We start from the raw sequence: 20,759 nt of genomic DNA, 5'->3' as shown, positions 1-20,759 counted from the left end.
TATACATCTTAATTGCCGTAGAGTAAATCATACCTGACTGAAATGATACAGTCAGCATTTTATTCATCTTGCCTGTGGTTTGGGCAGCAGGAATAAGCTATCAGTTTCCCTTTAAGTCCATTTGAAAGCTTTATATAACAATTAATTTGTTTCTGTTGTCTTGTACTAGCCCCCAGAGTCGATTATTCATGAATGACAATCCAGTCCCAGGAGATTGTGTAGAGAATGTTCCAACTGCAAACTAGTGTTACAGGCAATCTGAGTCTAATGCTAGTACTGTATGTATGGCCACTTAGGCCCCCCCTTTATTTGTGGCTGCGCTCCTGAAGTGTTTACGGTCTTATGACGGCCCTGCTTCAGCTTGAAATAGGCTCTGGTGTGGCTGCTTTCCATTTAGGCACCATAGGTCCCTGGAGATCCTTATTGCCATCCAAACTGCCTATATGATAATCTGCCCGCAATTATTGCCAGTAGCAAATCAGTGGTTAAGCATCCTAGGTCATGGAAGTGATAACCATTATCCATACATGACTTGTTCTGGTTTTCATGAAGTGTAACTTTATCTCTAATTACATTCTTTCTCTATAACTGTCCTCAGCTCAACTTTTATCATCTTGCTCCACTCATAAATAAGTCATATTACGTATATCTTTGGAGCCAAGCCAACATTACTAAACAGTAATTCTTGTGTTACAGCACCACGTGTGTTTTAGACATCACCCTAAGTCAGATATCTCTGTTATGAGTGTGTGTGTCAGGAAGATACCGTAAGCAGCTGACAAAATAGGGATAGGTATATAAGTAGAGGTCAATTAGCCATGAGCAATGGTTAGAATATATGTTATGTAACTTTACATGTGATTTATGGTAACATTAGGATCACTGTATTCATGGATTATCTTCATGTGAATATATAGGGGGGAGCAGGGGCATAACGAATGCAGTGGCAGAGAATGGGACCGGGCATGTGCAAGAGGAAGGTCCACTGACGCCAGTGATTATTTCAGCTGTATTTGTGTCAGAGGATGCACAGTCATCTGAGATGTATTGCGAAGCAGTGACCCTGTGGTCTGGAATGGCAAAGTCAGCTGCTGGCCTCTGGTGCTGGCTATTTATCGCACATCATGGCAGCAAGGGAAAGAATCTTTTATTTTTAAATGTGTTGGAGAAGAGTGGCAGAAAAGGGGACATTATGCTAGGCAGGGGCCTTGGATGGGGGACATTATACCAGGAAAAGGCTCAGGATGGGGGATTATTACTGTAAGGGGTATAGGATGGGTTTCATTTTTACTAGAAGAGGCCAAGAATGGGGAAAATTATACCAGAAAGGAGGACGATATTACAGGAAGAATGGGGGACATTGTCATAGTTAGGGGCCTAGTATGGGTGGCATTTTTTTACTGGATGGGGGGAATTATTATTGGAACAGGAAGTATAAAGCCTAGTGGCCTGTAGTAAAATTATAAATTTATTGGCATTTTGCACTGAGAGATAAATATTTGATCCCCTACCAACCATTAAGAGTTGTGGCTCCTAAAGACCGGGTAGACACTCCTAATCAACTCGTTACCTGCATTAAAGACAGTTGTCTTACATAGTCACCTTTATGAAAGATTCCTGTCCCCAGACTCATTTAATCAGTCAGATTCTAACCTTTACAACATGGGCAAAACCAAAGAGCTTTCTAAGGATGTCAGGGACAAGATCATAGACCTGCATAAAGCTGGAATGGGCTACAAAACCATAAATAAGACGCTGGGTGAGAAAGTGACAACTGTTGGTGCATTAGTAAGAAAATGGAAGAAGTACAAAATGACTGTCAATTGACATTGAAATGGGGCACCAAGCAAAATCTCACCTCGTGGGGTATCCTTGATCATGAGGAAGGTGAGAGATGAGTCTAAAACTACACTGGGGGGATTTGTTAATGACCTCAAGGCAGCTGGGACCACAGTCACCAAGAAAACCATTGGTAACACATTACGCCGTAAAGGTTTAAAATCCTGCAGTACCCGCAAGGTCCCTCTGTTCAAGAAGGCACATGTGCAGGCCCGTCTGAAGTTTGCCAATGAACACCTGGATGATTCTGTGAGTCATTGTGAGAAGGTGCTGTGGTCAGATGAGACAAAAATTTAGGTCTTTGGCATTAACTCAACTTGCCGTGATTGGAGGAAGAGAAATGCTGCCTATGACCCAAAGAACACCATCTCCACTGTCAAGCATGGAGCTGGAAACATTATGTTTTGGGGGTGTTTCTCTGCCAAGTACACAGGACTACTTCACTGCATCAATGGGAGAATGGATGGAGCCATGTACCATAAAATCCTGAGTGACAATCTTTTTCCCTCCACCAGGACATTATAAATGGGTGGTGGCTGGGTCTTCCAGCAAGACAATGACCCAAAACATACAGCTAAGGCAACAAAGGAGTGGCTCAAAAAGAAGCACATTAAGGTCATGGAGTGGCCTAGCCAGTCTCCAGACCTTAATCCCATAGAAAACTCATGGAGGAAGTTGACGCTCCGAATTGCCAAGTGACAGCCTCATAATCTTAATGATTTAGAGATGATCTGCAAAGAGGAGTGGACCAAATTTCTCCATGTGCACAAACCTCATCATCAAGTACACTAAAAATCTGACTTCTGTGCTTGCCAGCAAGGGTTTTGCCACCAAGTACTAAGTCTTGTTTGCCAGAGGGATCAAATATTTATTTCTCACTGCAAAATGCAAATAAATGTATATAATTTATACAATGTGATTTTCTGGATTGTATTTTTGATATTCTATCTCAGTGCATTCATTACCTGTATTAAGTGCACCTATTTAAACTCGTAATAAAGACACCTGCCTATACACTAAATCAATCACATTCCAACTTGACCACCATAGCCAAGACCAAAGAGTTTTCTAAGGACATCAGGAACAAAACTGTAAACCTGTACAAGGCTGGGATGGGCTACAGGACAATAGGCAAGCAGCTTGGTGAGAAGGCAACAACTGTTGATACAATTATTTGAAAATGGAAGAAACACAAGATGTCTGTCAATCTTCCTCGATCTGGGGCTCCATGCAATAACTCTCTTTGTGGCGTAAGGATGATGAATCTCTATTTGGAAGGTCTGGAATCATCCAGAACTATATGAGACCAGGTCAATGAAGTGAGTTGGGACCACAGTCTCAAACATTACCATTAGTAACACTCTACACCGTCATTGCTTAAAATCCTTCTGCGCACTCCAGCACATGTCGTTGCCCATTTGAAGTTTGCCAATGACTAACTTGATGATCCAGAGGAGGCATGGGAGAAGGTCATGTGGTCGGATGAGATCAAAATATAACTTTTTGGTATTATCTCTACTTGCCGTGTTTGGAGGAAGAAGAAGGATGAGCACAACCCCAAGAGCACTGTACCAACTGTGAAGTATGGTGGGGGAAACATCATACTTTGGGAGTGCTTTTCTGCAAAACGGACAGGACGACTGCACCGTATTGAAAGGAGGATGGATGGGGTCATGTATCCCAAGTTTTTGGCGAACAACCTCCTTTGCTCAGTAAGAGCATTGAAGGTGGGTTGAGGCTGGGTCTTCCAGCATGACAATGACCCAAAACGCAAAGCCAGGGCAACTAAGGAGTGGTTCCATAAGAACCATTTCAAGGTCCTGGAGTGACCTAGCCAGTCTTCAGACCAAATAGAAAATCTTGGAGGAGAAAACTCATTGTTGCCCAGCGACAGCCCTGAAATCTAGCTGATCGGAAGAAGATCTGTATGGAGGAGTGTCCCAAAATCCATGCTGCAGTATGTGAAAACTTGGACAAAAACTACAGGAAACCTTTGTACTTGCAAACAAAGGTTTCTGTACCAAATATTAAGTTCTGTTTTTCTATTGTATCAAATACATATTTCATGCAATAAAATGCTAATTAATTATGTAAAAATCATACAGTGTGAATTTATAGATTTTTTTTTTTTCTCACAGTTGAAGTGTACCTACGATAAAAATTACAGACCTCTCCATTCTTTGTAGGTGGGAAAATCGGCAGTGTATCAAATACTTATTTTCCCCACTGTATACACACACACAAGTATATATTGGGCCTTTAGATGTTTTCTAGACTACTGAGTTTCAGGTTCAATATTTTGCCTCTGTGAAAATTATCTAATGAACAGAAAATTGAAATGGGTAAATACTGTAAATGTTTTGATCTGTTAAAGCTTCATTGCATTTTCATTAACTGAATGAAGACATTTGTAAATCAAGGTATACGAAGAATCCCTAACACTGGAGATTCTACAAATGTTACATAACCGCCCTGATTTATTCATAGCTTATTCATAGTTTGTAAGATACAAAGACACAAATCCAGCAAGTGCAGACAGTTCACCTGTAATGTTGATTCAGAAGAAGGCAAAACCATCATGAGAAAAATTATTTTATTCTGATTCCTAATAAATCCCTGGATCAGGAACCAATCTCCAGAAATCTAGTGCATATTATTAGGTTCTGTGCACATCAGAGTCCTATGTTTTGTATGTCGTAACACGCTAGGGTTATTGTAGAGTGGCATAGACGGAAACAGTTCATGTAAAGGAAATGGGTTTTTTTTTTTCAGCCAAAATGCAGCAAACAAAGCAGCCAAAAAACAACAAAGACTTGCCCCGATAGGCGCTAACTAATACACCATACTTCGAACTTGCGCTCTCAGGGAGGTATTCATGGCTTGGCTCTCCAGCAACTCGGCGTTTAGCACATTTAACCACAGTGCATATCCTTCTTAGAAAATATACCATATCAGCCCAGAAGCTGTGTCTCTCTAAAGCTTTTCCTTCAGCCTTTACTGTGTCTACAATGAGACCACCTCTCTCAGCTGAGCTGGCTAAGCCTCCAGTACTACCCATACTAGAGAGGGAGTGGGAGTGATGAGTCCCATTACCAAATCCTCCTCATCACTCCAATGTTTTGTACGTGTTTTACATGGATCCATAGATTTGTATTAGTCTTTGTCATCTGTGCTGCCGGTAAAAAACGGACAAGTCTCCATGTGGTTTACACGGACACACAGTCTGTGTAATAACATGGACATGTGCATAGCAGCAGCAGCAGCATTGGTTGTGATGGGTATGTGTGGCATCCGTGAAAAAAAACGTATGGCACAAATACTACAAAAATGGAGACGTGAAGGAGGCCTAACATTGTTAAACTCAAGAAATACCTCTCATGCCCCTTTAAATCTATTTTAGTGAAATAACTATGATGACTTTATTAGCTCAATAATCTCACTGCTGATACAGTAAAGAATCCTCATTCTTGAAAGTCACATAGAAAGTACATTAGTTTTCAGATCCAAAACTTATACTCAAACATTGGATATACGCTTCTCAACATTAAAATTGAAACATCAGAAAGAAAAAGTTGAGAAATAATGGAAATCACAGGATCAATAGACATGTTCATTAATTTATTTTTTACTCACTTATATAGCACCATTAACTACACAGACATCATCATCATATGTAAAATTATGAAAAATTAAAACCTGGTTTTCAAAACATCTCTGAACTGCCTGCATGGCTTAAATGTGCTATCACGGCCTGCAGGTTCTCCAAACTTGTGCTGAGGTGGCATGTCCCAAGAACCCCAGAATAAACCATAGTTAAAAATGACTTATGTGACTGTATAGGATATGTTCGTTCTATCTATCTATCTATCTATCTATCTATCTATCTATCTATCTATCTATCTATCTATCTATCTATCTGTGACACCAGGGACAAACAAACATATATGCAAGTGAAGAAAGTACAGAGCAAATAGTAAGTATAGATCTAATTGACATGATGGCAGCCAAACTAATGAAAGCCCATATATAGTGAAATCATACACATATATAGTACAGTCAGATATAATAATACCAACCAGAGGTAAGGGGGAAGTCCAGATACACAGCAGCCCACCCCACGTTTCGCACAATGTGCTTCACCAGGATTAGCAGTCGAGAAGAGTGATAAATCTTTCGGAAATGAAAAAAAAGTGTGCTCAAATTCAATATGCAGAATTAAAAAGTAAATGATGTTGTATTGTCATGATCTTAGATTAGACTATTGCTTTTTTACTATTTGTCAAAATTCAGTTTGATGTCTACAAACCAAGAAATGCTAATATCTGCAATTTATGATATTATAGTTCATGAAGTTAATAATCAGCCTGCCTTGCCATGCCAGGCACTGTTAGATGTTTGCCTGTAACTCATTCATCATGCATGACATTTCTGTGCTAAGCCAAAACAATATTTAACCAAGTGATTAAAAAGTTATTATCTGTAAATGCTGGTACCAGTGGCACCACCCAAATGGTCTAATTTGGGTAACTGCCCCATCAGTTTCGTCCCTCGTACTTATGCCTCTGGGCATCACATGCTATAGTGTAACATCTGCAACTTAAAACACATGTTTTTGCATCCCAGTCTTAGTGAGTACTTCCTCTAAAATAAGATGCCCATAGTTTATGAAGTATGCCCCAGAAATAGGCATCACCGATGATTTCCCGTTTAAAGGCTGATCTGGTCTCCTCTCTCCCTGCTTGCCACATTCTTTCCTTTATAATACTACCTTAAGGTTTGCTCTCTTGCCAGCTCATCACTTCTCTTTAGACCCAAAGAAGCTTGGCCACTGCTTCATTTATTGTCTTTGGCTGCTGGAAATCGCCGACCACAGTGCTAGTCAGCCCCATACCAAAAGAATGGAGCAGAGGGTGAATACATGCACCTTGGCTATGTGTAGAACGGTCACGTTCTTCGGCTAACGGGACCCCAATCTTGAGAAGGCTCGGGGGTTCCCAGGGGTCCAATCCCCAGCGATAAGCAAGTTATCCCCTATCTTGGGGATAGGTATACCTTATTTTTGGGATTAGCCCTTTTTTTTCCAAAAGCATCATATAGTAATAGATATGAATGTTTATTTCTGATTTCTGTTCTGTTCATTGTCAGCTGTATGTTGTACACTGTAAATATTAGGCAAATATCCGCTAATCCTCCGTGATCCCGCTGAACTGTTATGTACCTGCAATGTTTGTGAAGACCACAATTTCGAGCCTTAAGTACATTACTTACATCTTATCAGCTGGAAACAACACTTCCTACAGCAAAGCCCCAGTGCAAGCCGAAAACGAAATAGCCTTTTCCTTCCTCCCAAATAATGTAGTCTGGAAAATTACATCTTCACTGTTTGCTAGAGTGCAAATGAAATCGGAATATGTATTTTTCAGGCAAATGAAATTTCCAATGCATGTGACTGAGACTAGTGAATTGCCCTGCCGTGTACATTATCTTGGATGGCTGTTTCAATCTCCTGGTGAAATAAAATACTAATGTGCCGTCTGCAGCCATTCAAGGTTATGCGACTTGATCAGGGCTTTTCAGAAATCCGCTTGTATCACTGTGACCAAAACTCGTCTCTTTTTAGCATTTTATTGATTGAAGCGATATGTGTTATCTTTATCACAGGGCTGATGCCGGCTGCCTACCAGCCAGTGTACTCTGCTTCCAAGCATGGCGTAATTGGATTCACAAGATCAATAGCGGTGAGTAGAATGATACTATATGAATTACCATTAATGACAATCCTCTCTAATATTTATCTAGTCATATAAGAAATAACTATTCTTCAAGTGCATGCACTGTGCACTGGGATGTCACCAGTAAGTATAGCTCGCTGAGTACGGTGTTATCTGTATTTCATTCCAGCCTTACTATTTTTATTCTGCCCTGAAACCTGTGAATTAAAGAAAAAAAATGGTCAAACCTGATAGAATGTGTTATGTTTAGGGCTGGCCTGAGGGGGCAGTGTGTGACAAAGTGATTCTTTTTGGTGCTTCTTGAGTCCCTTTGTCATGCTCCACCCCCTCCCACTATTACTTGCATCAGGCATAATACAACATACCAGTTTTACCCAGAATATTTATTTAACTAATTCAAGACATTCATGTCATATCACAATTGTAATTTTACACATCTAATTTTAAGAGCATAAAATGTTTTCCTAAATCGGATATTAAAATATTTTTTGCCTTTTTTTATGATATGCGGCATGTCATTTATATGTTATTTTTATATTTGCTTTAATTTTTGATGAAATGGGGAGAAAATGGCAAGAAAATTAAGGAAATGGATGAATCTGCCTCTAGAGCTTAGTTTAAATGAAAGGAGTTGTTACCAGTGTGAGACACGTAATGACTGACAGTCTGATTTCCTCATCTGCATGTCTCACAATGGTGAGATCTGTGTCCGGCCCATAGTCCTGAACAGGCCATTTATATATAAAGAAAAATGTGGATTACTCTGAAATAATACATCAGATCACAGATATCAAGGTGTTATTTTATTCAGCCTTCTATGACCTACATGCCCATATAAAAGGTTTAGTAGGGTTGATCCCACTGACAGATTCATATTAACATTGCATACACACCATGAGGAACCTGTTTCACTGGTGTCTAGAGTTGCAGCAACACAACTTGGCCCATCTGATCCTTACAAAGGCATCTTGCAAGAACCATGGATCTGCATGGAGAAGCATTTGTCTGAAGTGTGCTGCCATTGACTTAGATTGGTCTATGTGCAATCTGTAATGAAAAAAGACAGCATACGGACTGAGCTGCGGATGCAGCTATTAACCATTTAGGTGCCTTTGTCAATCTCATAGTTACAATGGCAGCTAAGGGCCTGCTGAACTCCCACATTGCTGCCAACTTGGTACTCCTGTGAATCTTAGAGGTTAGGTATATAAAAAATCTGTCCTATTTTCATCCAGAAAAGTACTGTATATACTCGTGTATAAGCTTTTTTTTTTTTCAGTACATTTTTTTCTTCTGAAAATGCCCCCTCAGCTTATACACGAGTCATTGTCCCAGAAGACAGCGGGGGAGGAGGAGTGGCGAAGCAGCGGGTGACAGGAAGTAGAAGCCGGCTGCTGCACCTACTGCCTGTGCCCGCTGCTAACAAGAAATAAATATTCACTGCACTTGCAGTGAACATTCATTTTTCTTACAGGACGCACAATGTCAGCAGCAGTCACCGGCTCCAAAGCAGCTGCCGGGCTATCATGGGTGCCCACTCATTAAGGTAATGAATATTCACCTCTCTCCACTCCTATAGGCGTGGAGAGCGGTGAATATTCCTTCCTTTAATGAGCGAGGACAAATGATCGCTCGGCTACAGGAGCTGCTGGCCAGATTCAAAGTTGGCGCCATACCTCAAACACTGATTGTTGGAGATGCGAATCTAGCGTAGGCGATTATATACACATCTGGTGGTCTTGCCCGCTCTTGGGTCTATACTGGAAAGAGGTGGCTTCATTGATAAAAAAGTTGCTGAGGAAGGATGTCACTTTGAAACCAGAAAATGTTTTCCTAAATCTGCCAATCTGGCCTAATGATAATTGTGCCTCTAAACTAGCTCAATATATTCTTGCGGCTGGGAAGTCATTGATCCCGATTAATTGGAACTCATCCACAACACCCACGAGCCAGCAACTGTACTCAAAAATTGATCAGCTATTTCAAGTGGAAGAGCTTGCGGCAAGGGTTAACCACACTGTCACTGCATTCCTCAACGTCTGGGCACCATGGACCCAATTTAGGTCTCAGTCATCCTATATTGAGACAATTTCAACGTGATCACATCCCAGGGTGTCATCCCAACGACCCCCCTACCCCACCCGCTCCCCTCTTATCCTTCCTTTCATTTCCCTCCCCCCCCTCTACCTCCCTTTAGCCTCTAACTAGAGGCCTTTTTCTCTTACATTTCTACACCTCTCTTACTCAGTTAAAACTTGTCTGTAAACAAGAAGATGACAGTAAAGCATAATTACCAGTATACAGGTTTGGATGAATGCTATCTGATACTGATTGGTTACTATGCCTGTATTACAGTTAATTGATTATATACTGTTGCAGTTATCTTATGAAAATGTTTGTAATAGCTGATTTTCTTAATAAAAAGAACATTGAAAGAAGGAGCTGCTGGCACCAGAACGAGATGCTGCGAGGATGCGCAGGGAAGATGAGTAGGAGCCATGCACACAAGGATGGGGATAAGGAGCCATGCAGACAAAGATGGGAATAAGGAGCCATGCATACAATGATGAGGATAAGGAGCCATGCAGACAAGGATGGGAATAAGGAGCCATGCATACAATGATGGGAATAAGGAGATATGCATACAATGATGGGGAATAAGGAGCCATGCATACAATGATGGGAATAAGGAGATATGCATACAAGGATGTGGATAAGCAGCCATGCATACGAGGATGGGAATAAGGAGCCATGCAGACAAGGATGGAAATAAGGAGCCATGCATACAATGATGGGAATAAGGAGATATGCATACAATGATGGGGATAAGGAGCCATGCAGACAAGGATGGGGATAAGGAGCCATGCAGACAAGGATGGGGATAAGGAGCCATGCATACAATGATGGGGATAAGGAGCCATACAGACAATGATGGGGATAAGGAGCCATGCAGACAAGGATGGGAATAAGGAGCCATGCAGACAATGATGGGAATAAGGAGCCATGCAGACAAAGATGGGGATAAGGAGCCATGCATACAGTGATGGGGATAAGGAGCCATGCAGACAAGGATGGGAATAAGGAGGCATGCATGCAAGGATGGGAATAAGGAGATATGCATACAATGATGGGGATAAGGAGCCATGCAGACAAAGATGGGAATAAGGAGCCATGCATACAATGATGGGGATAAGGAGCCATGCAGACAAGGATGGGAATAAGGAGACATGCATACGAGGATGGGAATAAGGAGCCATGCAGACAAGGATGGAAATAAGGAGCCATGCATACAATGATGGGAATAAGGAGATATGCATACAATGATGGGAATAAGGAGATATGCATACAAGGATGGGGATAAGGAGCCATGCATACAAGGATCGGAATAAGGAGACATGCATGCAAGGATGGGAATAAGGAGCCATGCATACAATGATGGGAATAAGGAGATATGCATACAATGATGGGGATAAGGAGCCATACAGACAAGGATGGGGATAAGGAGCCATGCAGACAATGATGGGGATAAGGAGCCATACAGACAAGGATGGGGATAAGGAGCCATGCAGACAAGGATGGGGATAAGGAGCCAGGCAGACAATGATGGGGATAAGGAGCCATGCAGACAAGGATGGGGATAAGGAGCCATGCAGACAAGGATGGGGATAAGGAGCCATGCATACAATGATGGGGATAAGGAGCCATGCAGACAATGATGGGAATAAGGAGCCATGCAGACAATGATGGGGATAAGGAGCCATGCATACAATGATGGGGATAAGGAGCCATGCAGACAATGATGGGAATAAGGAGCCATGCAGACAATGATGGGAATAAGGAGATATGCATACAATGATGGGGATAAGGAGCCATGCATACAATGATGGGGATAAGGAGCCATGCAGACAAGGATGGGAATAAGAAACCATGCAGACAAGGATGGGGATAACCTGACAGTGTATGTAGTTTACATAGCTAAATCCTGCTAACAGGTTCGCTGTAAAACATTTTTTTTAGTCACCTAAACCTCCGAGCTCAAAAGTAATGCATTATAAAAATATCCCATGTTGGATTATTACGGTACTTTGTTCCTAGATCTCTTGGGTTTGTTAGTGTACAGTAGCTGGGGAGGTCTGTGTATAAGGTTCCATTCTTTCCTCATATTTTGCTTCCCTCTGGAATATGGTCATGTTCGTCTGCTTCCCTAATCTAATAGCAAAGTTTTATCCAAATCTGTGTGATGTCTCATGGTGGCAGGATCAATACTATGTCAAATTGATGCTCGCTAACATTGCAGAGATAGACATATTGATTTATTGTGTAGGCTTCACATTTAACCACCAGACCCTTTGGATTTCTAGACATTGATCAAGAATTTCTGTCTTATTCATGGCAGTGAATAAGTCTTAGATCCCCAGTCAATCTATCTTTTTCACATTTAATTGATTTAGAGACAGCCTTATCCCTTTCTTCTCTGTGGACAGCCTATTTCTGTTGTATATTGCAAGACTCTACAAGTTCTTATCCAGAAATCAATATATCCTTCAAAACCATAATTGTACAATTATTGTAATTTTGTTTGTGAAATTACATAAAGCAAAACAACGGCCACATTCCAGTCTCCCATACAATTAGTTCACCAGTATGTGCCCGGTTAGCATTTTAGAACAACTAAAGATGAGATTCATTGACTATGATAATCATACAAAAAAAGACAGGCTAGATTTAGGAAATGAGAACAAGGGGGCCCTATATTCTGCTATTAAATCTTAATCTCAATGTGTTTTGTCCAATCGTTTCATAGGAGACACATCAGGAAATCAAAAGACTATTGCCTAAATCCTGATGTCAGACCACAGTTACCACATTGAGAGACATCAGTGATAATGATAGAAGTTATATATATATATATATGTATATGTATATGTATACGGTATACATATATATTTTAGGTGCATACCATAGTTTAAATTAAGTCAGAATAGTAGACCCTCCCTTCACAGGGATGATCAAACATAATAAAACCTCAGTAGCATAGCTCTGCTACAATACAAGAGACGTAGCCAAGAGACTTACCTGAAGATCTGGTTCTAACAGGTAAGTGGTTCATTTGCTTCTAATTAGAGATGAGCAGATTGGGCAATATTTTAGTTTTCCAGTTCACACAATTTTTGCTAGGAATTTAAATTGGTGGAGAAGTTATTCTCTATGAATTTAATGTCCCTTTTTATGCTATGGGGGTCTCTCTAGGCTTGCTTCCACTTATGACCAGTTCCCTTCAGACCCTCAGCACACAAGTGGTTATCTTTCACTTCTCAGATTAGCCCAGACTTCTTTCTGATGTGGTCTTTCCCTTGACATCTTCTGACAACACAGTGGCACAATGCATCAGCCTCAACACCCTTTCATCCCTATAAAGCATCAGCCAGTCATCCATACCACTCCTGAAGCTGTCACGCAGTAGTGGGTGCAGCAGAGAAAGTGGGGGTGAGAAGAGCAAGGCTTTGGTGGCAGATCGAAGACGATAAACGCAAAATGGTATAGGACAAAGAAAGCCTCCTATTCCTTTCCTTATTCTAAAAGTACACCAGCCAAAAAGGATTCTCTGCTAGATCTTCAGAGAAGCTAAGATTCCTTGCAGTGCCCCGAGAGTTCACACTGGGAAAACCAGAAGAATGAGAAGTCAGCAAGGTCATGCAACAGTAGAGGAACCTGGAAGGATTGTGGAGATCACTTGGTGTACCAACGAAGAGTACCCTTGCCCGGAATTGGAGAGTACCTGGTCTACCACTGGCAAAATTTACATACAATCAGACAGACTATATTGTTCTAATTCAAAGCTGCATGTTAGTCTTGGAAAATGATAGCAATCAAGAATTGTTGCATGGTGTCATTTTTGTTTAAATACTAATCATTATGAGAAAAATGTGGCACCCTACCATATGAGGAAACCTAGCTATCCTTCTTAACAGTCTTGTTAACACCAACAGCAAAGTTCCATTCTAAGAAGTTACCACTTTTTATTGTTAGAAACTTTGTTCTCCTATGTACAGTGCAACACAACAAAATTTATATGGGAAAAATAATTGTTACCTACACTTTAAACCTACAGGAGCTTTTATGACATCGCATTCTAAAACAATAGGATATAATTTGGAGTTTGTTCACTATTCTGTACAGGCTTTCTATAATATTTTAGGGTTTATCTGTGGGAACTTTTGCCCATTCACCAAGACGATCATTTGTGAGGGTAGACGAGAGAGCCTGGCTTGCAATCTGTTTTGTATTTCATCCCAAAGGTGATCAGTGGGCTTGACTTCAAGGCTCTGTACTGACTAGTCAAATTCTTTCACAACCAACTCACCCAACCCTGTCTTTATGGTCCTTGCACTGGGGCACATTCATATTGGCACAGAAAAATGTATTCCCAAAACTGTTTCTGCAGCATTATTATTATTATCTAATATATCTTGGCATGCTGAAGCATTAGGATTTCCCTTTTCTGAAACTAAGGAGCCTAGGCCAATGCCTGAAAACTAACCCCACAACATTATGCATCTGCCACAAAATTTTACAGTTGGAACAATGTATTTAGGCAGATATTGTTCTGCCATTTTCTAAACCCAAGTTCAACCATCAAAGTGCTAGAGAAGCGTAATTCATCACTCTACAGAACACACTTCCACTGCTCCAGTAGCATCGGCTAAACACCACTCCATCTGACGCTTAGCATTGTGCTTAGTGATGTAAGGCTCAGCCACAGAAAACTATGCCCGGCCAGATATTTTTTTGAGTCAGGAATTATTGAGCTAGTAATGAACTGACTAGTTACAATGGTGGCATGCTATTACAGTGAAGATAGAAAGGAGATGATCCAGCTTCCAAGCTTGCAAAAATGTATTGGATTAAAAAATAATAATAAATTCCATCATGAGTGTAGACACAGCTGTATGTACAATCATGATGGAATTTATTAATATTTTTTAATCCAATAAATTTTTGCAAGCTTGGAAGCTGGATCATCTCCTTTCTTCATTTCTACAAGTGGTTCCTTGCAGATCCGTGCCTCTTGGGACGCCTAGCTGGAGTGAGGTGGTTAATCCTTATGCTATTACATTACCAGGCCTGAATTTAATAAGCTCTTTGGAACGAGCCATTCTTTTGGAAGTGTTTGTAAAGGCAGACTACAAGGCTAGTGCTTGCTTTCAGACAACTGTGCCTCAATACAGTGTATAGAGATGGTATAATAAAAATGTCTTGAATGATCTGTCTGTAATAGGCTGCAAATTGGATTCACACAGGTCAGTCTCCTGATATGCTTCTGCTGTTTATATCTTTTCATTAATAAATAATCTATTAAATCTTATAAAATATATGGCCGGTGTGTGATCTGATACCAACATGATGTACTGTTAAGCATGAACCTGTTTGGCACATCTGGAGGATGGGCTCTCAGAATCTTTTTTTCTGGCGGACTCAAGGACCTTGGGTTGACATTGAACATTTGGACATGACACAAAGAGTTGTTAGTGGATCCTTGTTTGGTTGTTGATTAATAATGAGAGGAACCTTTGTGCCTCCAGGGTCACTGACGGAAATAACCTCTCCAGAGCGGAGCTAATAATAATGATGCTCTCTGTCTTTATCTGTGTGTTTTTATGTAGGTTATATAACCATTGTCATCCACTGAGCAAATAGCGTCCACACCGGGAACAATGTGTTCCTTGCTTGATTGCTTTGTGCCAAATAAAATGAAACTTTCTCAGAACAAGTAAATGATTACTGTGTTTAAAACCAGGGAAAGTTATTAGCTCTGGAACCAAGGTAACAGCTCCCAGCGAGGATCAATTCCCCACAAATGAGTGACCTTATGTTTATACACATCACATCCTGACAGAAAGACAATTGCAGCCTTGATGCTGTTTATAATGAATCCTGCTTATTTTTGCCACGTGTAAACTACTTGTGATGCGTTCAGTTTCCTGCACACTTACAGAGGGACAGGAATGTTTCATGACCTGATTGTAATTTGTTTATGACGAAAATTCTGTACTCCGTTAAATTTGTAGCTTGTTCTATGGCAAGTGCATAAGATATCAATGGTCAAGTGCCCACTTTACAGAGCATTTAAAGGGAACTTGTCACCAGTTTTTTAGTGTATGAACAAATACCACCACCTTTATCAGCGCCCGATCTGCATTCCACAAACTTGCATATTATCTCCAGGCTCCCACTGGTTACCCCTAAGGGTATGTGCACATGTTGCGAATTCCATTGCGCATTTTTCTGCGCGGATTTTGAAAAATCCGCAGGTAAAACTGCCTGCGTTTTACCTGCAGATTACCTGCGGATTTACCGTGGATTGTGTGCAGAACAGGTGTTAAACGCTGCGGAATCCGCACAAAGAATTGACATGCTGTGGAAAATAAACCGCAGCCTGTGCCGGGTATTGAGGCGAGAGACTCGCGCAAGTTTCTCACATTGCAGCCTTACTTCAATCATTTATAGTTGCCCCTATAGGGCAAAAAATGGAAAAACTGCTCGATCTTGCATACAATATTCTATAATAAATCCTCAGTCTACTTCTTAGCATGGATATAACAGTTGCACAGTTGCAGCAGGTGTAATTACTAATGGGCAGTGGGGTCAATATATCTCAATCAGCAGGAGAAATGCAGGAGCCTCACTCACATGCATGGCGCTGCACTAGGGTCCACCAACAAGGGAAGATAAAATGCTTAGTGTTCTCAGTGGGTGAAGGGAGTTAGTGACCTGGCCCTAGTGAGGCTCTGATGTCCAACTGACCAGCAACACTTTGCTGCAGCACGCACGATCGGTGCAGGGGAATCCAAACCAAAGTGTTAGAATAAGAAGTTCATGGACGTGCACTTCCTGAGCAGGTCCTTAAATTTCCCACAATACCTGACTTGAGCAGGCAAAAAGAGTTGATGGCTGAAAGGTCTCTGGAGCAGGTAATGGAGGAGGAACAAGAGCTTCACTGCGACATCGTAGTACTGGCGGTCTGTCATACTTCATCACGGCACGGACAAGAGCCATTTCTTATGTGTGCTGAGGGCAGGCATGGTTTCATAAAGGTCCTGACTTATATTTAATAAAGGAGAAGGACATCAGGTCAGAAAATAAGTCGCTTAGATTTTAGAAACTAAGAAGCCACATTAATTCCTTAGCTACATACAGGCATGGCAGGTGTGCTACAAATTTGCAGTGTGGACTCTGCACCGTAAATGTTTGACAATGCTCAATATTTTAGATATTAGACATTTCAAAAATTGTACCTAGACATAACAAAAAAATTCCACATATGAGCACGCTGCAGATTTTCAGGTCAACAACATGTTCCTTATGTTTCAGAAATGCTGCAGAATTTCTCTTGAATTCACCATTTTAATATACAGGGTGATATGTTCAGTGTTATCCGCCACACTATCTGCTGCAAACTGACTCTATATCTGGACTCAATGGTGCAAAAATTACTTTGGCATCCTAGGAAAAGTGCTTAGTGGATATTTGGAGAAAATGCAAAGTTTTTCAACGGCCCATCAGATTCTAATTAAACCACTGCTTTCCAGCGATGACTAGACAAAAACACTGTGCTGTTCAACTTAAAGGGACCTGTCACTATGAAAATGCTGTCCAATCTGCAGGCCTCGTGTAATAGAGCAGAAGGAGCTGAGCAAACTAATGTATACTTTTGTGAGAAAAAGTTTGGTATATCCTGTGTTTTAATAATGTAATCCTTGGCTCTTTCTGTGATTTTCAGTGCCGTGGGAGGTCCTATCAGTGACTGACAGCTACCTCTGTGTGCACACTTATACAAAAAAGTTATCAGCCACTGACAGGACCGCCCACTGGGCCAAAAATACTAGAAAGAGCAGAGGACTAAAATGATTAAAACACAGAATAAATTGATCTTTTCTCACAAAAGTATATGTACTCAGCTCCTCCTGCTCTCTAACATGGTGCCTGCAGATTGGACGGCTTTCTCATGGTGACCAGTTTCCTTTAAATAAGATGATCTTATTCGCTCAGAACTAAATGTAAGAAATATTTAATGTAAGTAAATATTTTTCAGAGATTCTATGATAAGGGTCAGGCGTTGGCTACTCTGCCTGCAAAGTCCTAGATTACGGTGTACACATGACTCGTTCACAAACACTCACCCTTTCTTGGAATAGTTGCACGGAGATAAACATGTTCCTGTCTGCCATGACCTTTTCTCTTATAACACAAGTCACGCAAAAGCTGTAGCCACCGGCAATCAGACAGACATTTGGCTTTATCATTTAGCTTGTGATAAATTGTTCGATGTTATTGACTCTATGGTCGATACACTTTGAGGCCCTTCGTAGTAATAGACTTCTATTGAATTCATGTCTAAAATATTATATTATTTTTTGGACCACTATAGACATATCCTGAGATATATTTCAGTCGAGTATAGCAAGATAATTAAAGGATAAATAATGCAAAAGGCTACAATACTGCCTTCATTATCTCTTCATGCTAATTGGATCTTATATGGAGGCGTTAATTCTACCTATCTTATGACAAGCAGCAGCACAATTCTGGGATTTACTTGGCAAAAAGAAAATCATTTCAAGGAACCTTGACCCCTTTCAACATGATTGCATCATCTCTTCGCTTGATTTAACATGGCTGCTCTTGACCTTTACATAGAACGGCAAGCAGAACCTAAGCTTCATCATAGATCTAGGCTGCATGGTCATCAATCAATATCCATCCACTTTCGAGAGAGCCATTCGTTAGTGTCAGTAAACTGTATGAAGATATATTAACCTGAAATACAGTATGTTGTAATATCAGCATGTTGTAAAATATACTTCCTTATGACAGTCCTGTGAGCAGGTCCTATAATAGTATTTTTTTAATCAGCAGACATAAGGCTTTCCCTAGATTCTCATTCACCTGGGATTGAACATTGAGCGCTGTTTCTGCCTAACTGAAAATCTTATATATTAGGTTTTCCTGGCCTTTGAAGGTTTTCATTATTTTATTGTACTTTATTTTTTCTTGAACACATTATTTTGCCCAATGTTTCATTGACGTTAGTCTCCAAATACATTTTCCATTAAGCACTTCTGTGAAATACTGTATTTGTCAGTACATGTTTATGAGCATGCGGGGTCTTTTCGCTGAGTTTTCAGAACAGAAATTGAGCACAAGATCCAAGTTTTTGAGGATTTGGTGAGTTTTCGCTCAGTTTCGTCTCCAAAGACTCAGAGAAATCTCCATGTTACAAGTCCTATTATTATATTCATTTTAAGACCATAAAGAAAGCTTACAATCTGCATTGACTACCCTGCTTTGTAAACACCATCGGAGCTACTGCAACCCCCCAACTTATTGTCTCCCCATCATCCTGTATAATGTACGCTCTCAAGGGCAGGGTCGTTTTCCCTCGGCACCAGTCTATCATTGTTAGTTTGTCTACTCTAAGTGATATCTGTATTTTGTATGTAACCGCTTCTCATGTGCAGCACCATGGAATCAATGGTGCTATATAAATAAAAATAATAATAACCCAACATAGAGTTTTAATCCAAAATGTATCCCGTTTCCGTCTTCAGGCCTTGGCATCTATTGGAAACTATGGTGTGAGGGTAAATACGGTGTGCCCGGCATTTGTAGACACACCTCTCCTGGAGTCCATTGATAAAGAAGAAAATATGGGAGAATATTATCAATACAAGGATAACATAAAGGACATGATGAAGTTGTTTGGTGTACTTGAGTAAGTATTAATATTACAGTTGTACATAGTGAATATTTCATAACAGAAAAAGTTAATGATTTTATTCTCTTATGTATCCATCACTTTCCACTGCACATTGCAGAACATCAGATCAATGTAAAAAAGTAACAAAATATTAGAAAGTGTAAAAATATTTTAAACAAAATCTCCAAATAAAGAAAAAAATGTGTTTTCCAATAAATACATTTATTTATGTAAATAAAAATTAAACAATAAAAGTACACATATTTAGTATCGCCATGTCTGTAAAGACCCACTCTATAAAACTGTCCCACTAGTTAACCCCGTAAAATAATAAATAAAAAACAAGGCAAAAAACAATGCTTTATCATCATACTGCCAAACAAAAAGTGCAATAAAATGCTATAAAAAAATTTAATTAAAAATGGTAAACCTGAAAGCAACATCTTGTCCCGCAACAGACAATATGTCACACAGCTCTATCAGCAGAAAAAAAGTTATAGCTCTCAGAATAAAGTGATGCACAAAAAATTATTTTTCCTATAAAATAGTTTTTATTGTGTAAAAGCGCCAAAACATAAAAAAATTACATAAACTGAGTATCACTGTAATCGTACTGACCCAAAGGATAAAGCTGCTTTACCAATTTTACCACACGCGGAACGGTTTAAAAAAAAAAACAAAGCAAAAAGCAATTCCTTAATTGCTGGCATTTGATCATTCTGTCTCCCAAAAATCAGAATAGAAAATAATCAAAAAATGTCAGGTGCCCGAAAATGGTATCAATTAAAACATCAGCTCGTCCCGCAAAAAGCAAGCCATAACATAACTCTGTCGGACGAAATATGGAAAAATTATAACTCTCAAAATATGGGGATGCAAAACTAGTTTTCACAATAAAAAGTGTCTTTTAAGGTACCGTCACATTAAGCGATGCTGCAGCGATATCGACAACGATGCCGATCGCTGCAGCGTCGCTGTTTGGTCGCTGGTGAGCTGTCACACAGACAGCTCTCCAGCGACCAACGATGCTGAAGTCTCCGGGTAACCAGGGTAAACATCGGGTTACTAAGCGCAGGGCCGCGCTTGGTAACCCGATGTTTACCCTGGTTACCAGTGTAAATGTAAAAAAAAACAAACACTACATACTTACATTCCGGTGTGTGTCGCGTCCCCCGGCGTCCGCTTCCCTGCACTGTGTAAGCGCCGGCCCTAAAGCAGAGCGGTGACGTCACCGATGTGCTTTGCTTTACGGCCGGCACTGACACATTCAGTGCAGGAAGCTCTGAGCAGCAGCGCGTAACCCTGTGGATGCCGGGGGACGCGACAGACATCAGAAGGTGAGTATGTAGTGGTTTTTTTTTTACTTTTACAATGGTAACCAGGGTAAATATCGGGTTACTAAGCGCGACCCTGCGCTTAGTAACCCGATA

General features: G+C 40.4%; 1 protein-coding gene across 1 annotated transcript in view; it reads left to right on the top strand.

Moving 5' to 3' along the window:
- The window catches only part of HPGD (15-hydroxyprostaglandin dehydrogenase), a 72,496-nt gene that overhangs the window by 38,513 nt on the left and 13,224 nt on the right, over window positions 1-20,759 (top strand). Inside the window, exons 5-6 of the mRNA XM_077279516.1 lie at window positions 7,501-7,577; window positions 19,181-19,344. Coding sequence (XP_077135631.1) covers window positions 7,501-7,577; window positions 19,181-19,344 — 241 coding nt within the window. The remainder of the gene's footprint in view (window positions 1-7,500; window positions 7,578-19,180; window positions 19,345-20,759) is intronic.

Source organism: Ranitomeya variabilis, chromosome 1 (genome assembly GCF_051348905.1).
Source record: "Ranitomeya variabilis isolate aRanVar5 chromosome 1, aRanVar5.hap1, whole genome shotgun sequence".
In the NCBI taxonomy this organism is placed as follows: Eukaryota; Metazoa; Chordata; class Amphibia; order Anura; family Dendrobatidae; genus Ranitomeya; species Ranitomeya variabilis.
This window is presented reverse-complemented; position numbering and strand designations above follow the sequence as displayed.